Genomic DNA, 26,665 nt, shown 5'->3' on the forward strand with positions numbered 1-26,665 from the left:
TCTGAGTAAGTGGCTTGACCTCTGTATCGCAGGTTCCTCAACAAAAGCAACCAAAACTGTTAGCAAGGGGCCTACTGCGTGGGGCAGCGGGAGGGTTAAATGGCAAAATGCCTGCAGTGCCTGGCACATCACAAGCCCCGTTTCTAAGGGTGAAGAATAGGCAGCTCATGGATGGGTGGGGATTCCTCTAATTCTTTCAGGGAGCTTCCTGCCAGCTGACGCCTTCCCCGGTCCTCCCAAAGCCGCCAGCTCTTATGGGACGTGCTCTTCTCTTTGGTGAATACGACTAGGCCACCGCCAAGAAAGGACCCAGATACCTTTTGTGAATGGGCTAAGGCTGGGATTTTCAAGAGGAAATTTTTAAATGCACAGAAGTTGCCACTTGGGAAGCACGCAAGCCCTTTCTTAGGGCTTGAAGTGTAAGAAAGGCTGAAGGGCACCAGCTGCTTCTGGCAGGAGAAGCCGCTCAGCTCTCCTGCCAATCAAATCTCCAGCCAATCAAGTCCTGGCTAGGGGGCGTGACCACCGCTTTGTCTTGTGGTCTCAGCCAGGAAAAGCCCCTAACCTTCCCTCTGCTTAATTAGCTCAGATCCCTCTTCTTTAAGATGAGAATAAAAATGGCACCTAGCTCGTAGCCTTCCCAATGGGAGCTTGTATACAAAACCCTTAGTACATAGGACCACAAAGCATACATGCTCTCCTACCATCGTCATTATCCTCACTATTCTCTTTAACTCACTATCTTCCAAGATTTCCTTGGGCCCAGGTATTCTTTAGATTCTGGCTTCTTCCGTGCCACTTGTGTGTTTTGTTTGTTTGTTTGTTTGTTTTTGCGGTACGCAGGCCTCTCACTGTTGTGGCCTCTCCCGTTGCGGAGCACATGCTCCGGACGCGCAGGCTCAGCGGCCATGGCTCACGGGCCAAGCTGCTCCGCGGCATGTGGCATCTTCCTGGACCGGGGCACGAACCCGCATCCCCTGCATCGGCAGGCGGACTCTCAAACACTGCGCCACCAGGGAAGCCCGAACTGTATATTTTTAAATGGTTAAGATGGTAAATGTTATGTATATTTTACCATAATTAAAAATTAAAAATGTGAATTATTGGGGGAAAAAAAGCCGTTGGGAACTTTGTAATGGATGGCTCAGTCTGTTAGCACTGGACCTACCATTCAATCTCAATATCGTTAAAAACAGGATGACCAGACATTATGTGCTCACTGTGTGATGCAGGATGGATCACACAGTACCGCCTACGAAGGCGTCTGGACAACAAAAAGACTTTGATCTCCTCAGACCTCTAGATCTAACTATTTGTTTACAGGAAACATGGGGAAAAGAGGAACAAGTTAACTGAAACCAAGAAGAAGTGATCAGCCAAATCCAGGATGTGAATGTTCTCCAGGACAAAAGACCCAGTTTCTCCAACAAATCAGTGGCTGGGGGATAAAAAAGGTCAGGGGCGGGTGTTGCTGTTACAGAATTAAAGACATTTCAGAGACATAACAACCAAGTGTAATGTGTGGACATTGTCTGGATCCTGATTCTAACAAACCAACAGTAAAAAAGATATCTCTGAGAGAATCAAGGAAATGTGAGCATGGACTGAATATTAGATGATATTCAGGAATGATTATAAGTATTTTTAGCTGTGATCATGTCAAGGCGGGGATAATGTAAAGGAACAAAAAGTCCTTTCAGTTAGGATGTCTTTATGGGTGAAATGACACAACTTGCTTTAAATTAACCTAGAAAAAAACTCAAAAAGGAAGAAAAAAGAATGAGAGAACACTGGGAAAATGTTGAAGCTGGATGATGAATACATGGAGTTAATCGCAGGCTTTTCTAGTTTTGTGTGTGTTTCCAAAATCCCAGAATAAAAAACAATTTTTATGTAGGCAATCTCAAAGGAACATACAGACACACACACAAACAGAGTGAGCTACAGCCAAAGCATAAGCAAATGAGGAAGCCATTTGCCTTTAGTAAGTGCAGGAAAAGGGAGATTAAGCCTTGGGCCTTGAAAAATGAGCTAACCAAGTCTAAGATGCCTATATTAAGCTGGCACCCTCAAAGATGCTCCACACCCTGGCAAGAGGAGGGCTTAAAAACTTTTTTTTTCTGGACTTTCAGAAAGGGGAGCCTATGAAAACCTGTAGTTTTCAATGTGGCTCTGGAGGGGAAAACTAATAATGGCCACAATACTGATGATGATGATGATCACCCTGAAGGTTTGTAACCACGTGGGTCTGGGGCTCAAGTTTATACTCCATGTATTCAGTGGGAAAACTCCCAAGTTGAGGAAATAAATGTCAGTGTTCAGAGGTTATTAGCATCCCTGGCATCCAGCTGAAACAAACAAAAAAGACTTCGGAGAGCAAAGCAGCCAGGAATCAGACCCCTCAGGATTCCCACAGATTAAGTTCAATCAAGAATGAGATCACAGTCAAATTACTAAACATCCAAGCAATAAGTCAGTATGAGCCAGAGTAAGCAGACACAACAAACAAGACATTGAGACACCACCCCTCTGCCACTCCCACCCAAAGACTTCAGATGTTGGAATTATCAGATAACAGATTCTAAAATCACTATGTATTCAATATTTTTTTTAAAGAAGGCTTTTAAAATGAGCAAGGAATGAGACTATCAAAAATGGCCAGGCATTTGTCCTCAGGAGTTTGTGGGAGCACAGGAGAGCTATTTGACCCCTGTACATTTGGCTCTTCCATTCTGGTGGGAAAAACAGATTTCTTTACAGAATCAAATTATGCTGGCAATAAAAATTCAAGTGCTTCCAGGAGCCAGAGAGGAAATATGAGCAGTGCATTGGGCAGGCAGAACATAGGCTGTATCTAAAGAGGGAGCCTCTTCTCAGCCCCAGCAGATTGTTGATCTATATACAAGAAGAGAGTCCAGGTATTGCCAGATATTCCCATTTTCCCAAAAAAAGGCATAAATCCAGATGTCAATGAGCTGTACATGTTGGCTACTGTGGTAGACATCTGGTTTTTGTCACCTAATAGCAATTGACCTCTCTTCTAAAATATTATGGGGTTATGATCCCCCTTTGGGGACAACACCTTTCTCCTAGTCTCAGTCCAGTTTCTCAGAGATGGTGTTGATTCCACCTCTGGCTGCAGGGCTGGGCATGTGGCTCAAGCTCAGCCAATCAGAGCAGTCTCCTGGGCCACAATAATTGGCTCAGGAATGGGCTTGTGACCCACCCAGAGAAAATGAGAAACAGTGAGGCCATGGAGGGAAGCTTAGGAAAAAGACTCTTATCCTTCCCTATGGAATTCAAAGCTGAGAAGATGTAAGGGCTGGAGCTTCGGCCGCCTTTTTGTGACCATTATAGAGAGATTCTGTCTAAGGTTGGATCCACATGGTTCAAAGAATCCCTGAGAGCTGGAGAGAGGCCAAGGCCTCATGAAATCATCTGAGCCTGAACCCAGAGGTTCCCTCTAGACTTTTCATTTTTGGTAACCAGTGAATTTGCATTCATGCTGAAGACAATTTGAATAGGTTTCTCTGTCACTCCACAGAAAGAGGCCTCTCCCTTCAGCAACTAATTAAAAGTCTTAACACACTGGGAAAACCAGACAAACATATCTGAGGGCTGACCATGGACCTTCAGTCTGCGGTCTCAGCACCTGGCCACCCCTCTCCTTCTGTACTCTTTTCCCTAACTTCTCTGATGACTCATCTTCTAGCCTCCATTCCCACTGCTCCTTCCTTGGACAATCCTCTTCTCTCCCTGCTCTGCCTCCGGAAATCCTACTGTTCCCTTAAAACTCAAGTCAAATGGTTCCTTTTTTCTTAGCGCTTTCCTGACAACCCCACCCTAAGCCCTACCCGAGGCAGAAGAAGATACCTCTTGCTCCATCCCCAGGCCCCTCTGATCCCCCCGATGAACACTCAGCCCTTCTGCTGAGGATCCTAATTACGCAGCCACGTTCCTGTCTCCCCTGCTTCTTGACCGTGATCCAAATTCAGACGCAGATTAGAAGGGATGATATTTGAGGCTTAAGTTTCAAAAAACAATCAGTTCTTAGGAGAAGTCAGAAAACATGGTGAAAGATGAGGATTTGGGTCAGGGATTCGAAAGAAAAGAACAGTTGTTCCGCAGAAAAGAGAGGGTCTATGTGGAGTGCAGTGAGGAAGGAGGAAACACTGGACATATTTAGACCAAACGAAATGATTCAGAGGAAACCTGAGAAGAAATGTCTAGAGAGGCATGAGGTTGATCTGACTGGAAAGGAATATAAAAAATGTGTGACAGGAATGACCCAAAACAACAACAACAAAATGCCCAAAATAGGTGCACTGTTCACATGAGAAAAGAATGCAGACAACAGGAAGACGCTGAGCAACCTCCAGAAAACAAGAGAGAAGGTGACAAAGGATGAGGTCATCTCAAACCAGATAAACTGGGAGGCTTTCTATTCATTGAAAGGGGTTTTTCAAAAGCTAAGGCTCATGTTGGCTTGCCCCTGATGGAAACTCAGGGCACCGAGGCCTTCTGGAATTTTCTGTTCAACAGACAGACACAGGGAGGCTCCCAGGAGGCCAGGCAGTGGCTAGATGTACCAAAAGAACTACCATGGGTCAAAGGTCAAAACAAGCAAGGTCTCAGTTTATGAGCCACCCCAGGCAAGCACTGTCTCGCTTTTTACTTCTAAGGACCATGGGACCTTTGTCCACAATTCCCATGCCTCCAACCCTGGGACCAGTTCTTTCTTCATGTGATAAAATACCTAAGTCGGACAGTAGCCAATCATAGCAGCCTTTAACCTTTGTTGGGGACATACCTGGTTGAGGCTCTGAGCCCTCTTCCCAGAAAAATGCACACAGCCTCAGACACAACAAAGTTTCCTTCCCGTTTAAGCAGTTTATACCCTCCCTGGGGCCCATCTCTTGAACAATATTTCCTAAACTCATTCACTTAATCAAAAAAACATTTATTGAGTGCCAGCTACCTGGTACCTGCCAGGTACTGCTGCCGGGTACTGCTCCGGACACCAAGGATACAGGGATCCTCGCCTCATGGAGTGGACCTTCCAGTTTGTACTTGAGCCCTCAAATGATCAGAATGTCTGGCGAAGCGGCCCGGGAATTCAGTGATTCTGACATGGGGCTAGAATTAGGACCTGTCGTCCCAAAGAGCCCCAGCTCAAACACCCCTTCTGTAAAGAGAGAGGGGAGGAGTGTATTGAAAGCATGTGCTCTAACTGGGAAGCTCATAGCCTGCTGAGGGAGTGTAGAGGGTACCTGCACTTTGGAAAAATGTTTGGCAGTATCTCATAAAGCCGGACGTATGTGTGACCCAGAAATTCTACTCCTAGATATATACCCAAGAGATATGTGCACATGTGCAGACCAAAAGGCATACACAACAGCCCCCAATTATCCCTGGTGTTCACACCTCTGTGTCCCCTCCCCTTGAGAGTAGGCAGGACTGTACCTTATTTCTAATCAGTAGATGCTGCAAAGGTGATGGGCATGTCATTTCTGTGATTATGTTACAGAAGATTGTAACTTCCATCTTGCCTGGAGACCCTCTCTATGGACTGTCACTGGCTTTGATGAAGCAAGCCACCTTATGGAGAGGCCCACATGGCAAGAAACAGTGCAGGATCTCTGGCTAACAGCCAGCAAGGCGGTGAGGCCCTCAGACTAACTAACAACCCTCAGGGAACTGTATCCTGCCAACCACCACATGAACTGGAAAGAGGATCCTTCCCCAGCTGAGCCTCAGATGAGACCCCAGCCCTGGCCACCTCCCTCATTGCAGCCTGGGAGAGATCCTGAGCAGAGAACCCAGCTAAGCAGAGCCCAGATTCGTGACCCACAGAAATTGTGACATAAGTGTGTGTTTTTTGGATCCGTTAAGTTTGCCATAATTTGTTCTGCAGGAATAGATAACAGAGTGTAATGCAATGTAGCAGTGAGAATGAATGAACCACAGCTACATCAGACAACGTGGTCGAACCTCACATAGTTGAGTGAAAGAAACCAGGCAGCAAATGGAATCTGTAAGATTCCATTTCCATGAAGCTCAAAACCAAGCAGAATTAATCTATGATTGGAAGTCAGACAAGCGGGAGGGGGTAACAAGAATGAGCACAGGGAGTCTTCTCGGAGGGGAGGGGGTGGGTGGTGATGTTCTGCTTCTTGTTCTGGGTTCTGGTTAGGGTGGGTGCATACACTTTGTGAAAATTCTTCAAGTGTACACTTATCAGTTGTGCTCTTTTCGAGATGTATATTATGTTTTGAAAACAAAACTTTACAAAAAAGAAAATATGCTGGAGTCCAACAGCTAGGGTTCGAATCTTGGACCTATCACTTACAAGATTTGTAACTGGGCAAGTTACTTGACTTTTCTGAGCCCGCTTCTGTGAAATGGGTTGGGCCAAGAATTAAATAAAACAGTGCATGGCATAGTGGCTGGTACCTAACAAGCCTCAGTAAATATTAGCTAGTTTGGTTAACCTCATTCATAGTGGTTCATTGTTAATCCCCCCAAAAAAAGTAGTGGAGGTTGATTTGCCTGGATGCCTGCAAGTTGAATATATGGAGTTCTCTTGCACGTGCCACGCCACAGAGACCAGCTGGATTCTCAGAATCCCTCTAGCAGCGATCAGGGGAGCTCAGCCTGCCTCTGACACCCACACCCAGAAATGTCCCTGGGCAACAAGCAAGATGATATGCGAGTGTTCAGAGGTCAACTTTGTCTGGGTTGGGACTGAGACGATGCAAATCAAAGCTCTCCCCAGGATGGCTGTGATCGGGTTGAGATGGTGCTGTCCTCCCACATCATCAAGAAAACAACAAAAACAAGCAAACAGACAGACAGCAACGCGGACATTCACAGAAGGAGTCTGTGGTACCGGGCACAGTTTACTACTTCACACATATTAACCCATGTGGTCTTTACAGTCAATGTTGCTATTACCTCCATTTTACAGGTGAGAGAAGTGAGGTACAGACAGAATAAAACAAACAAACAAACGAAACCAGGCCGATCAGAGGTGGGATCAGCAGCCTTCATCTGCAGCTTTCAAACAGAACATACAGACTGACCTCCCTGGCAAAGCTTTTTTTCTGTTTTTTTGTTTGTTTTTTTTAGAGAGAGTGGTTTTTTGGTTTTGTTTTAAGTTTTTTAATTAATTAATTTATTTATTTTTGGCTGTGTTGGGTCTTCGTTTCTGTGCGAGGGCTTTCTCCAGGTGTGGCAAGCGGGGGTGACTCTTCATCGCGGTGCACAGGCCTCTCACTATCGCGGCCTCTCTTGTTGCAGAGCACAAGCTCCAGACGCGCAGGCTCAGTAGCTGTGGCTCACGGGACTAGTTGCTCCGCAGCATGTGGGATCCTCCCAGACAAGGGCTCGAACCCACGTCCCCTGCATTGGCAGGCAGATTCTCAACTACTGTGCCACCAGGGAAGCCCCCTGGCAGAGCTCTGATTTGCAAGACATGAACATCCCAACCAGCCTTGTCTCTATCTGAGAAAACACCTGGGTGACTTCTCATTTTCTGACAGGGGAAGGGGGTGAGCACGGCTGCAGAAGGCCTCAGTGACCAGCTGTGATTTTGTGGTTTGAATTTATTTTTGTGAACCTGTGTGTGTGTGTGTGTGTGTGTGTGTGTGTATAAAAACCTGCATTTCCTTAGCCCATAGCGTCAGGTTATGAATGGACTGTGGAGCCTCCAATGGCCCTTTGCTCTCCCATCTGTCACCTACTCAACAGCTTAGCTACTTCCTGATCCTCGAACGCTCTCTCTCTCTTTTACTCCCCCTTTCTCCTTTTCCAGCTCTTGCCCTGGCTCTCTCTTACCCCTTAAAGGCTGGGCAAGCTCCCTACCTCTTCCAGGCAGGAGGCCAGCATTCATTTCTTGTTGGAATGCAGGGGACAACAAGCAGATCTGGGGAGGGGGCACAGTGGATGGGCTCTCCCGGTCAAGGACAGCCCAGGGAAGGTAACTGCGGCCCAATGACATTTTATGGGGCAGAGGTCCTGCAGGAAAGAAGCCCAGTGGGTGGCAGGAGAGGTCCCTGGCAAGCCCCAGCTACCCCCTCCTGGCCTCAGCTCCCTCCCCATCTTGCTGCAGGCACTGCCCTAACTTCAGGACAGCCGGAAGCCCAGATTGTTCAGGGCTGAGGGAAAGCAGGTGGTGAGCATGGGTGTCTCGTGGTTGTGACACCTGTCACCTGTGGTCCCCGGGGAAAATACCGTCCCATCACAGTCATCTAGATTCAAATCCTGTTCTGGCTGTGTCACCTTGGTCACACACCTCCATGGCTCTTGAGCCCTATTTTCCTGTTCCAGTGGGAGTGACGTGATAGAAATAACACCCGTCACGACACTTTTGGGCGCTTCTCTGCAGAGCTCCGAGGTCCAGGTGTTTCACACACACCTACTGCCCCAGGTTATGCTGAGGATTAAATGAGATGATCCACAGGAAGGACTGGGACAGAGCCCTGCGGGTGGAAAGCCTGGAGTTAACATCACTCTCTCCAGTATTAGGAGGACAGCTGGGAATGACAAAGCTGGGACCTGGACCCAGGCCTTTCAGACACCAGCATCCTGATGTTGATGGAGACACAGTACAGCCTTGGTAGCCACCCAGAGCTCAAGAAGATTGATTGATTACAGGCATCACCAAGGAGCCCGTATAAGCTAGAAACCTCTTTTTTTTTTTGGCCATGCCTTGTGGCTTGCGGGATCTTAATTTCCCCACCAGGGATTGAACCCGGGCCATGGCAGTGAAAGCACCAAGTCCGAAAAAGTGGACCGCCAGGGAATTCCCCAGGTGCAGTATTTTGAACACCCCACCATCGCAAAGTACAACTCTCACTCAGCCCAGGACAAGCTATGATAAAGCCATGAGTTATTGGGGTATTTTAGTTTCTGTTTTTGAAATTTAAGTGGATGACATGGAACTGGGTTTTTAGACTTTCACACACCCTTTGAGATGACTGTGGCATCCTGTGGGGAGTGGCAGGATCCAATCAAGATTTGGCAATTTCTGCTCCAGTGAGCCTGAATGTCAGCTTTGTTCTCCGTTTAGTATTTCCTCATCGAGAGATGGACTAATGGCAACATATGCTCTCCCAAGCCTATCAGGGGGCCATGGGCGGCTCCGGCTCCAGGCTGGCCTGGATGGGCTCCGTAGGGTCTGGCTGGCAGTGAGCAGGGTTGCGTTCTGTGCTCATGTTGATGACACTGAAGACAAGCATGGAGATGGGCATGGGGCTGGGGAGGGCCAAGGCTACAGAAGCCTAGGTCCTGGGGTAAGGACAGTTCAGCTCAGCAGCTCAAGAGTAGGAGGCAAGGCTGTGGGCGGGTGGCAAGGGCTGCCCCTGTTCATTCACTCATTCGTTCATTCAGGCACTGTTCTAGGTACTGGTGATACAGCAGTGAACAAAAGAGAAAAAAATCCCTGCCCTCATGGAGCTTAAGTTGGGGGCAGGCGGGAGTTGGGAGTGGGGAGACTGACAACAAATAAGAGAAGGAAACTAAATAAATAGCATGTTAGAGGAGTGGTAAGATGAAGGGAAGAGCAATAGAGTGAGGTGTTTGTTTTGTTATTCATGTTTTTGGGGGGGGTGTTTTTTGTTTTGTTTTGTTTTTTTGGGTGGCATCATGGGGCTTGCAGGATCGACCAGGGATCGAACCGGGCAGTGAAAGCACTGAGTCCTAAACACTGGATCGCCAGGGAATTCCAAGACCCTTTTAAATAGGGTGATACTTGAGTAAAAATCTAAAGGAGCTGAAGGAGATCCCTGGGGGAAGTGCCTGGTAGGGAGAAGAAACAGTAACTGCAAAGGCCCTGAGGCAGAAATGTGCCTGGAGAGTTGAGCCTGACCCTCTCTGTTCCTCTGAAGTTACCACTCAGGGCCCCGGCCTCTGTGGTCACTCCTCATACATTCCTAAGGTCTTTCTGGTCGAATGGAACTAACCCAGGCAGAACCTTCCAGGCTGACTGAGGGCCTCGAAGAGATTTCTAGGGAAAAGTTCTGGGAGGGCTCTGCGATTCAACTGCAGGGTTGAATAAGTCCTGAGGTTTTGCCAAGCTTTTAACAAATGCACAAGGAATTTGCAAGAATGCAATAAATTCATTCCTGGACCATGCTCCAGAGCTGCTTAATCAGAATCTCTGAGGTCTGTGCCAGGGAATGTGCATTTCCAAGAGCCTCTAGGCATGTGGGAGCATCTTTACCATATATTCCATCCCATATCGATTTCCATGATTTTTCTCTCTTATATCTTCTTCTAATTGACTAGAGTGGAGTCTGCCATCTTTCATCTTTCTCAGATGAATATTTTGAGTTTGTCTTGGGGCACCTTGTCCGTCATTTCCTGCCAGGGAAATGAGGCATTCTGTAGGTAGTCAGCGGGGCTGTTCTGCTCCCAGACAGAAGGGGCTGATTTGAAAAAGGTGACATGGGGTGAGGGGAGATAGTTGGCATTTGCATGTCTTCTCCACACGCTCCATCCCCCCAGCCCCGTGCCCATGGGGAGTGCGGGGGGGTTTCTTAAGGATCTGATCCAGGTCAACACTGGGGCCACCGTCTGACCTTATAGGGACTCAGGTGATGTTTGTAGAAGTAAAGAACACATGAATGAATAAACGCGAGTTTTGACAGGGAAGGACAGGAACAGTAAGGCTGTGGGCTTGTAAATACCCTTTCCCTAGCACGTGGGAGAATCTTCCATTCTTTCAGAAGTGTTCCTTCCACCCCACCCATCTCCCATCTCCACCCCCACCCCCAGAAGTGATGGTCCCCCCAGCTTACTCTGTTTTCTCCTCCACAACAGAGAGAACTAGAGATTCGGGTGGGACGGGGGGTACTAACCTCCAAGCTTCTCGTGGTTCAGCTCCATTACCCTCCCACGCCTGACCACCCCCTCCTCAACGCACCGAGCCTAGAGCTAAGGTCAGTAGGGAGGATTCTCGAGTCTGCTCCTTCCCCGCTGTAAGACTTGGAGCTACTTCTGTGAACACTGAGCCTGTTTCTCCATCCTTGAAACGGGGCTGGGGACCTCTAGGGGGCAGGTCGGGGAGGGCTCGCAGCGCTGCAGCGGGCTGTAATTGGCCGGGTGCTGCCAGCGCACCTCCCCCTCATCCTCGGGCACCGCGCACGCCACGCCCCTCCCCAGCTCGGCCGTCAGAATGGCGTTGCCGTGGCGACGTTTGTAAAAAGGCCGGGCGGGCGCGCGGGCTGCGGGCCTTCGCCTGGAGACTCCGCGGGAGGGCGGCAGAGCGGAGGTCAGGGCTCTCGGCGGAGGACGAGGCGTGGGCTTCTTCCTCTGGCCAGGTGAGAGCGGCGCGCGAGGAGGCGGCGGGCGGAAACCTGGGCCGGAGGAGGCCAGCCCTGCGAGGTCAAGGGCGTTGGGGTAGGCAGGGGACCCGGCGCCAGCCGAGTCCGAACTCTCTGATCCAGGCTCGGGTCGCCAGGAGCACCCCAGAAAAGGTGCCCCAACACCAGCCGTTCCTTCCTAAGTGCAGCCCCTACCTCGCCCCCCAAGGGAGGCGGCACGGGAGCTTTAAGCCTCTCCTGGGCACTAGCTCCTGGATGTCCTGTGAGTATAGCTGGGATTAAGAGAGGAACCCCTGTTTCCCATGATTTATGGACAACACCCACCCAATGGTCAGAGACACACACACACACACCCGCCCCTTACCTGAACTCCCCTTCTTTAAGGAACTTTGAGGCCACTGTAAACCTCAAAAGAAAGTTTGCTCCTATAGCCCAATTCTGAGCCATCCAAAGTGGTCGGGGGAACGCAGATGACTGAAGCCCTTTTGCTCTTTCCTGTGGCTGGTGCTCCATGGCACTGAGTAAGAACGAATTCACAGAGCTCCACACATTCAAATTACTTTGACAGTGTTTTCACGCAAGGAAGTGATGCACAGGGCAAAATGAAGGTGGAGAAATACTGTCCAATCCAAAAGCTAAAGAGATAGAATTTAGGTTTTCCAAGGAGTCATCTAAGCTAGATACTGACAGGAAAAATGAAAGGTAGTTACTATCAAAGCTTCCTAGCCAGCTGGCTGTACTGACTTGCTTAGAGGTGCCCTTTGTATTTTCATTCACTCAGCAAGTGTTTCCCAAGCACCTACTATGTGTCAGGTTCTGCCCCCCCCTGCCGCCCCCTACCCTGGAGAAGGGGTAATGCACAGAACTGGCAGGAACTGCAAAGGGTCTGACATTTGACCCTGTTTGAAAGTTAGTAAGTTAGCCTGCCCAGCTTATAGTTCCTGGCAGAAGACAAGAGACTCCTGGGCCAGAAACAAAGAACTTGATTACTCACAGCACAGCCGACATAACAGGCAGCAGAGCTGCATATGCACATTGGTTCCTGTTGCCCTGAAAGTCCCTTGGGGTGGTGCAGAGCAGCCAGTGTGGATGCTGTGTGCACAGTGGGTCTGTGTCCCAGGTAAGGAACTCCAAACTCAGGAAACTGCAATCTTTGAAAGGGGCTGCTAGCAAACCTGCCCAACTTTTGCCCCAGAAGGAGCCGTTATCTTTATTAGAAACATTACCTCTATCCTCCCAGGCTGTTTGCCATACAAGCATCCTCAGAAAGTGAGTGCAGGACAAAATCTTTCAATGCCTTTGCTCTGAAGATGGGTACAAACACAACATACCCATGAAGAATTGCTTCTTAACAAAATGAACACAGTCCTGGTTTTCCAGGAACATATATGTTAGTGAAAGACAAACCAACAGCAAGCATAACTAAAGAAAGGAACAAGAACATGTCAGAGAATGATAAGTACAAGGAAGGAAACACAGCAGGGGAAAACTAGCAGGGGAATAACATGACTGAGGGTGCCTTTAGCCAGAGTGGTCAGGTGGTTGCCCCGAGGGGGGACGTCTGAGCAGAGAGAAGACCCCAGCCTTGGGGACGTCTGGGGTGAGAGCTAAAAAACAAATATGTGCATGATCCAAGTTTAAGTTTTAGATTAGTGGCATTTCCTGTGGTTTTCCTGCAGAAGAGACATTTCTTGGAAGTTTCCATTTTAGCTTAATTAGACTTGAATGTGTTGCGTGCTAACATGGTCCTCTGCAATTGAAGATTAATAACTGAAGGCAGCAGAGCATGGTTCTTTGGGAAGAGGAAATGTCTTTTCCCCTGTATACATGACAGCGAACTTAATCAAATGTATTTCTCATTATATGAAAGCATCAATATTTGTGGGACATCCACAGGCCTCAAAGTTTACAAATATAAACTATGCTGCTTATTTTTATTTCTCTTACCCCCAGGTAGGGTCTCGTCTTCCTTTCAGAGGATAGAATGCTGGTTTCAAGGACTTTCTTTTATTACATGTGCCAAGTGTCAGCAGACAGTGCAATTCCCCCACCCCTACTCTGCCCCACCAGCAGCAATGGAGGTTTGTACACTGGTTACATGCAAAGGCTCAGAGTTGTCACACACTTACTATTGTGTGACCTCAACTTCTCTGAGTCTCAGTTTCCTCATTTGTAAAGCGGGACAATACTGACACCTGCCTCGCAGGGTGGTTCTGAGGATGAAAAGAGGCCATGTGTGTAAAAGGATAGCCCAGTGCCTGGCACTTAGTAGGGATTCAGTGATGGAATGATGATGGAGATGTTGATGGAAAGCAGAGCCAGACCGGAGACCCTCTACGGTCAGACCTAGAGATTTTTGTTTTTATCCACAGTTTAAGAACTTCACACTTCAGTGACCTTTCAGTTGAAAAGAGACTTTGGGGACTTTCCTGGTGACTCAGCAGTTAAGAATCCGCCTGCCAATGCAGGGGACACGGGTTCGAGCCCTGGTCCAGGAAGATCCCACATGCCTCGGAGCAACTAAGCCAGTGCACCACAACTACTGAGCCTGCACTCTAGAGCCAGCGAGCCACAACTAGGGCCCTAGTGCCGCAACTACTGAGCCCACGTGCTTCAACTACTGAAGCCTGCACACCTAGAGCCCATGCTCCACAACAGGAGAAGCCACCACAATGAGAAGCCTGCGCACTGTGAGGAAGAGTAGCCTCCGCTCGCCACAACTAGAGGAAGCCCACATGCAGCAATGAAGACCCAACAGAGCCAAAAAAAAAAAAAAAAAAGGAAAAAAAAGAAAAGAGGCTATCTTTGACATGGCACTGAGATGGATCAGAATTCAAATATCATGTGAATTATCATCAACATCTTGGAACCAGCTGAAGTCACTGAAATTTTTATGTTTTAAAAAACATGTATATATGGGCTTCCCTGGTGGCACAGTGGTTGAGAGTCTGCCTGCCGATGCAGGGGACACGGGTTCGTGCCCCGGTCTTGGAGGATCCCACATGCTGCGGAGCAGCTGGGCCCGTGAGCCATGGCCTCTGAGCCTGTGCGTCCGGAGCCTGTGCTCCGCAACGGGAGAGGCCACAACAGTGAGAGGCCCGCGTAACGCAAAAAAAAAAAAAATTAAAAATAAATAAATAAATAAATAAATAAATAAATAATAAAAAACATGTATAGGGCTTCCCTAGTGGCGCAGTGGTTGAGAATCTGCCTGCTAATACAGGGCACATGGGTTCGAGCCCTGGTCTGGGAAGATCCCACGTTCCGCGGAGCAACTAGGCCCGCGAGCCACAACTACTGAGCTTGTGCATCTGGAGCCTGTGCTCCACAACAAGAGAGGCCGCGATAGTGAGAGGCCCGCGCACCGCGATGAAGAGTGGCCCCCGCTTGCCACAACTAGGGAAAGCCCTCGCGCAGAAACGAAGACCCAACACAGCCAAAAATTAATAAATAAATTTTAAAACCATGTATAGGATTTACTTTGAAATGCATTAAAATATAAAATGTATAGATGGGTAGATATGTGAAAAAGCAAATAGAGCAAAATGTTGATTGTAGAATCTGGGTGGTGGTTCTATAGAAGTTCACCATCCACTTCTTTCAACTTTTCTGTGTGTTTGACATTTTCCTAATAAAATGCCAGGAAAAGATACGTACAGAGTCTTGACCGTACAGCCAAGCTATAATCTTGATATTTTGTCTTTGGAAATCATTTTTTTTTCAACCTAAATATATGAAGGAATGCGGTGACTTAAAAAGAAAGTATCTTCTAATGCCCATTTCCTTGATGACTGACTCTTCCACACTTTAAGAAGCTCTGTAGAAGTTGGGGTTTCTTGAGTCAAAGTTCAGAAGCCCAAGATTAATAACAGTCACAATCACAGTAGGACAAATGGGTATTTAGTGTAGCAATCACCATTCTAGATGCTTCACATTTAATCCTCAAAAAACTCTTTGGGATACAGAGTATTATTAGCCCCATTTTACAGATGAGGAAACAGAGGCATAGAGAGAGAATAAGTAAATCACCCAGAGTCACAGAGCTAGTAAGTGGTGGGTTAGTAACACTGAGTACTTGATTCTGTCAGATAACTAACCCCAAACTAAGCTTAATGGGAGGTGGAGAGCGGTTATCAGTGGAATTCAGATTTGTTTGTTGTTTTTTTTTTTTTTTGCTATTGCTTGTTTGTGCTCTGAATTACACAAAGGATGTCCTCTTGTGATCAGAAGCAAGCTCATCTATGCCGGATATCACTGTTAAAAGGACAGTCTTAAAAATGTGTGGAATTATCATTGTGATCATTGTTAAATCCAGCTATCCACTCCTACCTCTGCTGACTTCTCCTGTGGACATTATGGTGTATTCCATTCATTCTAAATATGACACTGAATAATTAGAGGACTGTATTTTTCTAACAAAATTGTTTTCTGAAAACCTTTTATAGGGAAAGCAGAGAATATGAAAGCCTATCTAAAGAGTGCAGAAGGCTATTTTGTCCTGAATAAAAGCACTACGATTGGAAGGCATGAAAATTCAGACCTTGTTTTAGAGGTAAGACCTCTTCCTAGCCAGTCCCCGACCCTCCCTACACCTCACACCACCAAAAGTCCTTACTGTTCTGTGGACTCCAGTCTCTTGTAAAGCACAGCCTCTGGCTAACAGTCCCAGCCTTCCTCGGTGTGCCACCAATAACCAATCCCGGCATGTGCTGGGTCTCCCTGGCACATGTGGTAAGAATGAGCACAGTGCAAAGTGCGATGGGCCCTGTGTCCTTTGCTGACTGTGTGTGCAGTGTCCCACCCTGATGGCGCGGTTTGGAAGGTGGGCATAGAGCTGATGCTTGACCTTCACCTGCTCCGCGTCTGGCAGCCACGGCCACCTGAAGGGCCCAGCTTGAGCAATGGCCTCTCGCCCTTTCCAGAGCTTCTGGAGACTATGGGCCCCTCAGAGCCCTCCCCCGCCCCCGTACCTCCAAGTAGTAAATCAGGGTAAGCCCTGGGCGTGGCCTCAGCGCTCTCTCACTTCATTTCATTCCATTCTCTGAATTAGCTGTGGCTTGGTCCACAGTCCCAGCTCATTGACAGCCAAGGAAGTTGGAAGAAATTGTAAGTAAGGAATTATAAAAACAGTGGCTTTGAGCCTTTTAAAATTTTGAAAGGGATTAAAATATTAAAGCAGAAAGAGAAATGCAATGGAATCCCTTTAGGACTGTGAAAGGCAGACCACTCTCAGACTTCACTCAACAGAGTTTTTTAAACTTTATTTTGAAATAATTATAGATGCACAAATGGTAGAGAGAATGGCACGAAGCATGTGTGGAGTCCTGTGCCATTTTACCACGTGTGGATTTGGGTGTGACCATCAGGATATAGGAGTATTCCATCATCAGAGATGTCCCTTGTGATGCTCCTTTTATAGTCACAATTCCTCCTCCCACCATCGTCCCCACACTCCGAAAACCACTAATCTGTTCTCCGTCTCTATAATTTTCATCATTTATCTATGACCTTTGCGATTGATTTTTTTTTTTTTTTTAGTCATTGTAATGCCCTTGACGTCCATTTAGGTTATTAGCTTGTTCTTTTATTGCTGAGTAATAGTCCAGGGTATGGACGTATCACCTATGTTTAAACATTCACTTTTTGAAGGACATTTTGTTTCCATTTGGGGCTATTACAAATAAATGTACTATAAACATTTGTATACAGGTTTTTGTGTGAACATAAGTTTTTATTTTTCTGTGATAAATGCTCAGGAGTATGATTGCATGGATTAACATATGTGTTTATATATATTCGGTTTGTAAAGAAACTGCCAGACTTATCCAGCATGGCTGTACCATTTTTCATTTCCATCAGCAATGTATGAGACACATCCTCACCAGCAATTAGCATAAACACTGTTTTTCATTTTAGCTGTTTTAGTAAGTGTGTAGTGGTATCTCATCATAGTCTTAACTTGCATTTCCCAAATCGATAGTGATGTTAAATGTCTTTTCATGTATGTGTTTGCCTTCTGCATATCCTCTTCAGTGAAATATCTCTTCATATCTTTTAAGTGTCTCTAATGGAATTGTTTAGTTTTTTACCATTGAGTTTTGAGAATTCTTTATGTATTTTAGATATGAGTCCCTTGTCAGATAGATGGTTTGCAAATATTTTCTCCCATCCATAACTTGTCTTCTCATTCTCTTAGCAGAGTATTTCACAGAGCAAAAGCTTTAACTCTTGATGAAGTCCAGGTAGTTATTTTTTCTTTTATAGATCATGCTTTTAGTGTCATGTCTAAGAACATGCCACAACGTCCCTGACCCTGAGGATTTTCTCTTATGTTTTCTTCTAAGTGTTTTATAGTTTTATGTTTAAATCTATGAACCATTTTGGGTTCACTGTCGTTTATGATGTGAGATTTAGGTCAAAGTTCATTTTTCTTGCATGTGGATATTTAGTTGTTCCAGAACCATTTGTTGAGAAGACTATCCTTTCTCCATTGAATTGCTTTTGCAAGTTTGTCAAAAATAATCTGGCCATACTTTCTATGGGGGCTACTTCTTAGTTCCCTATTATGTTTCATGGATCTATTTGTCATAACGGATCTACCATTATGACATAGCCTTGATTACTGTCGCTATGTAAGTCTTAAATCAGGTAGAGTGATTCCTCCCACTTTTCTTTAAAACAATTTTTTAACCTATTCTAGTTCCTTTGCCTTTCCATTTACATTTCAGTGTAAGCCTGTCTGTATATACAAAATATCATGCTGTAATTTTGATTGGAATTGTGTTTAATCCTATATAACAATGTGAGAATAATTGATATACTCCTACATTGTCTTCCAATTCATGATCATGGTATATTTCTCCATTTATTCAGTGTCTCTCATGAGTGTTTTGTAGTTTTCAGCATACGAGTCCTGAACATGTTTTGTTAGATTTACACTTAAGTATATCTCTCTTTTTTTTTTGAGTGATTGTAAATTGTATTATATTTTTAATTTTGGTGTCCACATGTTCATTGACAGTATATAGAAATACAGTTGATTTTTGTATGCTTCTTGGTATCTTGGAACCTTAACTGCACTTTCTTATATAAGGGCTTTTGTAGATTTCTTGGGATTTTATACATAAACAATCATGTCATCTGCAAATAAGAACAATTTTATTTCTTCTTTCAGAAAAGGAGATCTGAATGCCTTGAATCTTCTTTTCCTTGCTTTATTTCCCTGGTTAAGACTTCCAGGACTCTGCTGAACAAGAGCAGTGTATAAATCCTTATATTCGCTTGTTCCTGACCTTAGGGGAAAAAAGTCAGTCTTTCACCGTTAAGTACGAGGTTAGCTGTAGGGTATTTATACATGTTCTTACCAAGTGAGAAATTTCCCCCTTTATTCCTAGTTTTCTGAGAATGTTTATTGTAAACGCAACAGATTTAAAGATAACTCCATGAACCTCCCCGTGAGATTCTCCTCCATGATATGGTCTCCCTTCAAGGACACAGAACATCTGTTCAGTGTGCAAAGTGGGAGGAAAAAGCAGGAGAAGAAGAACTGTAGTTTCTTCTTTATCCTAACAAGGCATAGATTTGGGGTCGTTTTATTTCCTGTCTGGCTAAAGTAGAGACAGAGATCTCTGTTTTGAACCTGACTATGATATTAGAAAACTGTAGTAATTTTTAAAAGCACAGGCTTTGGAGATAGACAGAGCTGGGTTTGAATCTCATTAGGCTACTTTGTGGCTGAGTGACTTCAACCAAATTACTTAATCACTCTGAGCTCCTTTTCCCTGTCTGTAAACCTCTTACCTCACAGGGTTATTCTGAGGATTAAGTGAGAAATGCATATAAAGAGCCTGGCATGTGGTGCTCAGTGAATGACACAATGATCATTATTATGGTCTCCTAAAACAGAGACTGAGAAGAATCCTCAGAGGTGCACAGGGTTGAGATGAGGATCCACTGACATTAATAAGCCATTTGGAAAAGGGAACTAATGAGGACAGTTATTAACTAGACAGAAATTGAGTTGCATTCATTGTATATAAATAATTGACTGCTTACTGCTCCTCGGACTTAGCTTAAGAAATACGTCACTAGGCTTCCCTGGTGGCGAAGTGGTTGAGAGTCCGCCTGCCGATACAAGGGACACGGGTTCGTGCCCCGGTCTGGGAATATCCCACATGCCGCGGAGCGGCTGGGCCCGTGAGCCATGGCCGCTGAGCCAGCGTGTCCGGAGCCTGAGCTCCGCAACGGAAGAGGCCACAACAGTGAGAGGCCTGTGTACTGCAAAAAAAAAAAAAAAAAAAAAAAATGTCAGGGATTTATATTACTAAAAATCATCCTTGCAATTACCCAGAGGTTACATCTAGCAAATAAAAAGGATTGTTTGTTTTATTTGCCTGGATCAATCCTAAAGAATAGGCAGTCATGCTTCTAAAGATTTCTACTCATCAGCAAGGCTGACATGTTGTTTTGACTATTGGTATCGTAGTATTTCGACATCATTTACTCTTTCCGATAATGGAAGGTAGTTACATGCTTCTTGTTTTTAAAAATTGGGAGAAAGGAAAATATAAGGAAGAAAATAAAAGTCACTTGTAATCATTTGGCTCAGGGAAAAATCAATATTGATATTTGCAGGGTTTTACCCTCCAGACTTTTTTCTATATCCTGTAAGGAGTTTGGTTCCCTAAGGCAGTAGGAAGCCTGTTTATAGCCAGGCTAGTGAGAACTGTTTATAGTCAACAGTGATAACTGTTGCTATCACTCATTCATTGCACAGTATTTACCCAGAGCCTCAGCACCGAGCCAAGTCTAGGGGTACAGTGATGGCAGAACTGGACATGGTCCCTGCCATCAGGAAGCTGCCAGGAGAGAGAGAAATAAGTCAAATGATCCCACAAAGGTGTGACTAATTCCATTCCAACATTGGGGCTGTAAAGGAAAGGAATATGGAAGACAAGGAGGACTTAACTAGACAATAGGAGAAGGGAATGGCATGTGCAAGGGCCCTGGGGTGGAATAGCATATTGTGAACCCAAGGGACTGAGAGAAAACCAGGGCGTCCAGAAGTCAGAGTGGGAAGGAGGAGGGCTAAGGGACAAGTCGGCCTACTTCATGTCACCATAAGGGTTTTGATCTTTATCTGAAAAGCAGTGGGAAGAAGGCTTGAAGGATTGTAAACAAGGGGGAGACCTGCCAGTGAACATCCTGGCTGCTGTGTGCAGACGAGCCATCAGGAGCTCTAGTCACAATCTCCCCTCTCCCATTTTACACGGCTCAAAAGCCTCCGCCTTGCTCATTTCACAGCTAAACCTTGCAAGTTATAATTTATATGATTTGATGTGCCTTGTTATGTGTAATCTTTAGAGTTGGATGTGGCTGTTATTTAAACTCTGCTGAGAAAGGGACTCAGTTCTTCCAGAATGAAGAAACACCAAAGCCAGTGGTTGTTGGATTTTCCGTATGTTTAAGAGTGGTTGTTCAACATGAACTCCTAGGCATTCTGACCCAGTGGGTTTGGGGTAAGGCCCAGGAATCTTCACATTTATATGCTCCCCAGGTTCAGGTGGGGGAAATGGAGTCGCCTGGAGTTGGTTCCAGGACCACACTTTGAGAACCCCACCATCAGTGCTCCCTCCCAATCCCTTCTTGATCAGCAGAGCTCCTGCTTGTGTGTGTGTGTGTGTGTTTGTGTATTCTTTCAATAAATTTTGTTTTGAGGAAAAGAGAAGCGAAGGGTAAACAATGAAGGGCTGACTGACCCTACCCCTCCCCAGGGGCTCCCCCAGTCCCACCCTGGGGAAGTCCCAGGATCCCTAGAAGACTGAGCTCTAGGACAGCCCAAGTCAGTGCAGGGCTGCAGCTAGGAGGGTGGAGATGGAAGAGAAAAAGAAAGAACAGACATGATAGGGGGATGAAATGCTGGTGTCCACCCCTCACCCTCGGTGGTCAGTGTCCTGCCAGGCATCTCCTTTCTCATGGGTTTAGCCATCTCTCCAGCCTGTGTCAGCCCTTCTTGCGTGGGATCTGAGGGTCGTGAAGCCAGACTGATCTCATACACACACCCCAGATCCCATCCAGCCAGATGACTCTCGTCCCTTTTCCTGGCCCCTGCCAGTTCTGGGCTGCCTCTCAGGAAAGAACCAGAGCCTACACCATAATCTTGTTTATTATTATTAAACAAGGCTGCTGGGATTCTCCTATTATTTGCGTAATTTCACGGACATGCAGGTATGTCTGCTCTGTCAAAGGACACACACAGCTGTAGCTCTGATGGGCATGGCCAAATTTCCCACCAGAGGTTTCCGGATGTGGTGTCCTGCCAGCAGTGGACGCCCGTCTCCCACTCCCTCCCCAGCCTAGGGTGCTGACCCCCCATTGGATCTTCACTGATCTATGGGGTGAAGTATGGTACCTGTGTCATTTTAATTCACATTTCTCTTATTCTAAGCGAACACCTGCATTTTGAGACAGAAGGTGACAGGTGGACTCTCTGTGGGGAAATCCACGGAATGAAACAGGCCTGGGAGGGTGCACTTGCTGGCTCCCCATCTGCATCACGCTTGTCCTCCTGCCTGGGTCGTGCTCCCATCCTCCCCCCTCACCCCCACCTCACCCCTGGCTTCTCCCCAAGTGCTCCTTGCTCTGGTGGTTCACCTGTTTGGTCTCACCAGTCCTCAGGGAATGTTTTGTCCCCTGTTTGTGAACTGACGGCTGATTTCATTGGTCAGTACCCACCACAGCAATTGATGGGACTAGTTTCTCACCAGCAGATGGAGGGCTTCCAAGAGGAAAAAGTTCAGAGGAAAGGGCTAGATCGTGATTTCATTTTTCTCATTTTTTTTTATTGTGGTAAGATATGCATAACATAAAATTTACCATCTTAACCACTTTTATTAAGTGTGCAGTTCAGTGGCATTAAATATATTCACACTGTTGTGCAGCCATCACCCCCATCCATCTCCAGAACTCTTTGAATCTTGCAGAACTGAAACTGCACCCATGAAACAACAACTCCCCTTGTCCCCCCATCCCAGCCCCAGCAACCACCGTTCTGCTTTCTGTCTCTATGACCTTGGCTACTCTGGGTATCTCATATAAGTAGAATCATAACAGTATTTGTCTTTTCATGACTGGCTTCTTTCACTGAGTATAATATCCTTTCACTGAGTATAATGTCCATGTTCATCCATGCTGTAGCATGTGTCCGAATTTCCTTCCTTTTTTAAGGCTGAATAATATTCCATTGTGTGGATTCACCACATTTTGTTTATTCATTCATCTACTGATGGACACTTGGGTTGTTTCCACCTTTTGGCTGTTGCAAACAATGCTATGAACATGGGTGTATAAATATCTCTTCAAGGCCCTGCTTTCAGTTCTTTGGGATATATACCCAAAAGTAGACTTGCTGGATCATATGATAATTTTATTTTTAATTGTTTGAGGAACTGCCATGCTGTTTTCCATAGTGGCTGCACCAAGTTACATTCTCACAACAGGGCACAAGGGTTCCACTTTCCCTGCTTCCTCACCAACACTTGTTATTTCCCTTTTTTTTTTATAGTAGCCATTCTGATGGATGTGAGATGAAAGAAAGATCATAATCTTTTGAATAGCATACATAATACAAACAGCTACAGCATACATTTATGGACTACTTACTGTATCTCACATGGCTTTATACATCATCTATGTATGTTCTGCATATATATTTATAGAATTATATCCACAAAACAAATCCTGTGCGGGTGAGAACTACTATTATCATTATTATCCTCATTTGATGACATGGACATGGGACTCAGAAAGGTTAAGGAACTGGCCCAAATCACACAGCTAGATGGGGGAGGTGGGGCTGAGTTTCAGACTGAGCTGACTCAAGCTTCTAAAAACAGAAGCTTCACTTTTTGAGTGTAAATTTAGCTTTGGGAACATCTAATATCTAAATTGGAAATTCTCAGTTAACTGAGATAACAAGATAATTGAGTAAGCTAGGGAAATTCCACCCTGTGGAATCGAGAATGGGGGTTGTCAGTGAAATGTGAGATCAATGTTCTCCTGATCCTCATTCATGCAACAGACTGAGGTGTTGCCATCTAGCGGGGGATTTGGGTAAAGAGGAAACGTTGACCTGGTGCTTTCCCAGGAAGAGGAGCATTGGGGCTGTTAAGTGGGGGCCCAGCAAGAAACACCACTTATCTCTCCAATCCAGCCAGAGTAAGTTCTCTGCTTCTAAGGACTGGTGGAGTTCAATTAGTCCCACCTGGATAACCCAGGATAGTCTCCCACTTTTTAAAAAATTTTTAAAAAGTTTTTGGCTGGGTTTGGTCTTCGTTGCTGAGCACAGGCTTTCTCTAGTTGCAGCGAGCGAGGGTTACTCTTTGTTACGGTGCATGGGCTTCTCATTGCAGTGGCTTCTCTTGTTGTGGAGCACGGGCTCTAGGCACGCGGATTCAGTAGTTGTGGCACGTGGGCTCCGTAGTTGTGGCTCGTGGGCTCTGGAGCGCAGGCTCGGTAGTTGTGGCACACGGGCTTCATTGCTCCATGGCATGTGGGATCTTCCCGGACCAGGGCTCGAACCCGTGTCTCTTGCATTGGCAGGCGGATTCTTAACCACTGCAACACCAGGGAAGTCCTTAGTCTCCCTCTTTTAAGAGCACTGATTAGTAACCTTGACATCGGCACAGTCCCTTTGGCCACGTCATGGAGCATATTCCCAGGTTCTGAGGATCAGGGCATGGGCATATTTGGGAGACCATTCTGCCCACCACATTAATACTACCACCTGACTGGACCGTTGCTTTGGGACTGGTCTGAGAGCTTTCTGGAAGAATCAGTAGGATCAATGCCACAGGCCATGGAGAAAGATGGCTGGATGAGCTGGCAGGTGATAATCCCGTTACCAAGAGGGGAGGAAGCAGGACTGGTTGAGTGAGCACCTCAACATCCCGGAAGCAGCCAGGCAGTTTGGGGCCTGGAGATGAACCAGGGGTTGGAAATACACACCTGCGAATCGAGGGGGTGGCACAGTGGCCCCAGCCCATGGACAGAGTGTGGAGGAAACGGACATCTGCAGGGAGAGGAGCCCGGCGTGGAGACCTGGAAGCAGTCAGAGAGGTGAGGGAGCCAGAGAGCTGCTGCCAGGCTGAGGGTATTCATCACAGAGACAGCTTGCTTTGTGCCAGGTACTGTTCTGGGCACTTTCGAGTGTATTAACTCATTTCATCCTTAGGAGGTTAGTGTTGCTTGCCCCCACTTTACAGATGAGGGCGTTGAGGCACAGATAGGCTGAGTATCCTGCCTGAGGTCACAGAGGGAGGCTGGGGCACTGGGCACCACGCTCGGGCAGTCTGATTTCAGGACCAGCCTCTCCTGAGGCCTTGCCGGTCCACAGGGCTCTCCCGGGGAGACCGGGGAGGAAGGATCCAGCTGACGGGGAAGCAGAGAAGCTTCTTCTTTCCTTCCAATCCCAGACCCGTCGTCTCACCAGCGCCTGGCCATTTCCTCATATCCTTATTCTTTTGAAAACCCCATTTTTTTTTTTTTTACTATTTCTGCACTACATCCCTTTCTGGAGGCAGTGGGGGGATGGGGCTGGGAATGGGATAGCCTAGAACCAAAAGGTTAAAAGAAATAGATAAAACACACACACACACACACACAAACACACACACACAAGTTAATTTCAAAAATGTTATCCCACTCCTTTGAACATGTCACCAAGCAGTACCTTTTGTCAATCCTACGAAGCCCAGCTTATCAAACTCATTTTTGCTGCTCAGGGAGCAACCAAAGAGAAGCAAAGAACCATGCCCCAGGCTGCACAGCTGGAAGGTAGCAGAGGTGGGACTTGAACTCAAGGCTTTCTAACTCCAGAGCCCATCCTCTTGCTCATAATAGAGAACATTTCCCATTTGCCCTATGTTCTCTTCTAAGTGCTTTAGTATGTATTATATCATTTATACGTCACCAGTAGCTTATAAGACTGTCCTTTTGTTACCTTACAGATGAGGAAGCTGAGGTATCACTTGCCCAAGGTCACCCTGCTAGGAAGTAGGAGAGCTGGACTCGAGCCCAGTCTAATAACCACCACGTTGCCCTGCTCCCCCAACCCCTGAACCACCAGGCCACGTGCCTCTCTCTGACAACTGTGTCACATGTCACAGGGAGGCCGAGAGCCCGAGGGCCCCCGAGGGCAATGGCAGTGGGTTGAGGACCCAGCGGGAGAGGAACCTCTTGAAGCCATTTGACAATAAAGGAAAGGAAGGGGGAAGGGGCGGCGTTTCCAGGCCGAGGGGGTGGTGAGCACGTTCACAGGTTAGACGGAAGTTACACTGTCAAGGTGAGGATGCAGAAGAGGAGATGGTTGAGGAGAGGGACCAGACCAGGGTGGGATGAAGGCAGGACCACCCGGAGGCCCTTGGCAGCTAAGAGAAGCCTTGAAGGTCCCACCTAAGAGCTTCTCCAAGCCTGGGAAGTCCAGGTCCTGGCAGGGAGCTGAAGGCACATTCACAGGGGTGTGGAGTGATGGAGGGGAGTTTCCTGAAGGGACTCCATAGGGAGTGGGCAGGGCTCAGAGAAACCACAAAGGATAGTGCAGGGCCCAGAGCTAGTATGAGTGAGGACTGTTCCCACCCCCAGAGCTGAGGGGTGAGGGGCAGGGGCATTTCCTGGGACCCGGAGACCCCGAGGGCTGGGTAGAGTCCTCTGAGGGAAGCTGTGTGGCCCCAGAGAATGGAAGCCAGGGGAGTAAGTACCCCAAGCTCTCTCCTCCCTGCTCTGATCTCTAACCACCCCCATTGGCCAAACCCAACCAGAAACCAGACACAAGGAGCCCGTCAGCCCATGGATGTAGCCGCACAGGTGGGCCTGCTGGGCAGAGGGCACCATGTAAAGGGATGGAGGAGGGTTGGGAGAAGCAGACGGAGGATGCAGGCAGGTGCAGGAGGTGAAGACCTAGGAGGCTGTTGTCAAAGTAGAATGAAAAGCCTGAGAGCAGGGACCTGCTGGCTGTGGGGCCCAAAGGGCACTGGGCCAGCCTCAGGACAGAAGTGTGAGGGTGGCAGGAGGGTTTGGGGGCCGGGATGGACTTGAAGGAGCTGGTGAGCTTGAGCAGGGCCCAGGCTAGGTGAGCATAGGGCATTACCCCTAGGGAGCAAACAGGGAGCAAAGGCTACGTGACTCAAGGAGAGGATGAGACAGAGGATAAGGAAGGCCGGGAGTGGGAGGTTATGGTCTGAGATGGGGCTTCCCAGTGCCAGGTGATGCAAGGTTGAAACCTAGCTCCAAAGGACGGTTCCAGGTACACGTCGAACCTCAGCGACAATGTCAGTGAACCTCAG

The 26,665-nt window shown here is 46.9% G+C and overlaps 3 protein-coding genes across 3 annotated transcripts in view; all 3 read left to right on the plus strand.

The window, feature by feature from the left end:
- LOC308609806 (forkhead-associated domain-containing protein 1-like) overlaps nt 1–7,843 on the plus strand; it is a gene marked incomplete at its 3' end in the record, with an annotated part of 90,888 nt that extends 83,045 nt beyond the window's left edge. The window contains exon 17 of the mRNA XM_081259107.1: nt 7,814–7,843. Within this exon, the coding sequence (XP_081115233.1) occupies nt 7,814–7,843 (30 nt within the window). The remainder of the gene's footprint in view (nt 1–7,813) is intronic.
- Nucleotides 1–26,665, plus strand: part of LOC308609790 (forkhead-associated domain-containing protein 1-like) — a gene marked incomplete at its 3' end in the record, with an annotated part of 332,609 nt that overhangs the window by 229,006 nt on the left and 76,938 nt on the right.
- Nucleotides 15,316–26,665, plus strand: part of LOC308609807 (forkhead-associated domain-containing protein 1-like) — an 80,335-nt gene continuing 68,985 nt past the window's right edge. Inside the window, exon 1 of the mRNA XM_081259108.1 lies at nt 15,316–15,876. Coding sequence (XP_081115234.1) covers nt 15,784–15,876 — 93 coding nt within the window. The 5' untranslated portion in view covers nt 15,316–15,783. The remainder of the gene's footprint in view (nt 15,877–26,665) is intronic.

Source organism: Mesoplodon bidens (assembly GCF_964165515.1).
Source record: "Mesoplodon bidens genome assembly, contig: HAP1_SCAFFOLD_103, whole genome shotgun sequence".
In the NCBI taxonomy this organism is placed as follows: domain Eukaryota; kingdom Metazoa; phylum Chordata; class Mammalia; order Artiodactyla; family Ziphiidae; genus Mesoplodon; species Mesoplodon bidens.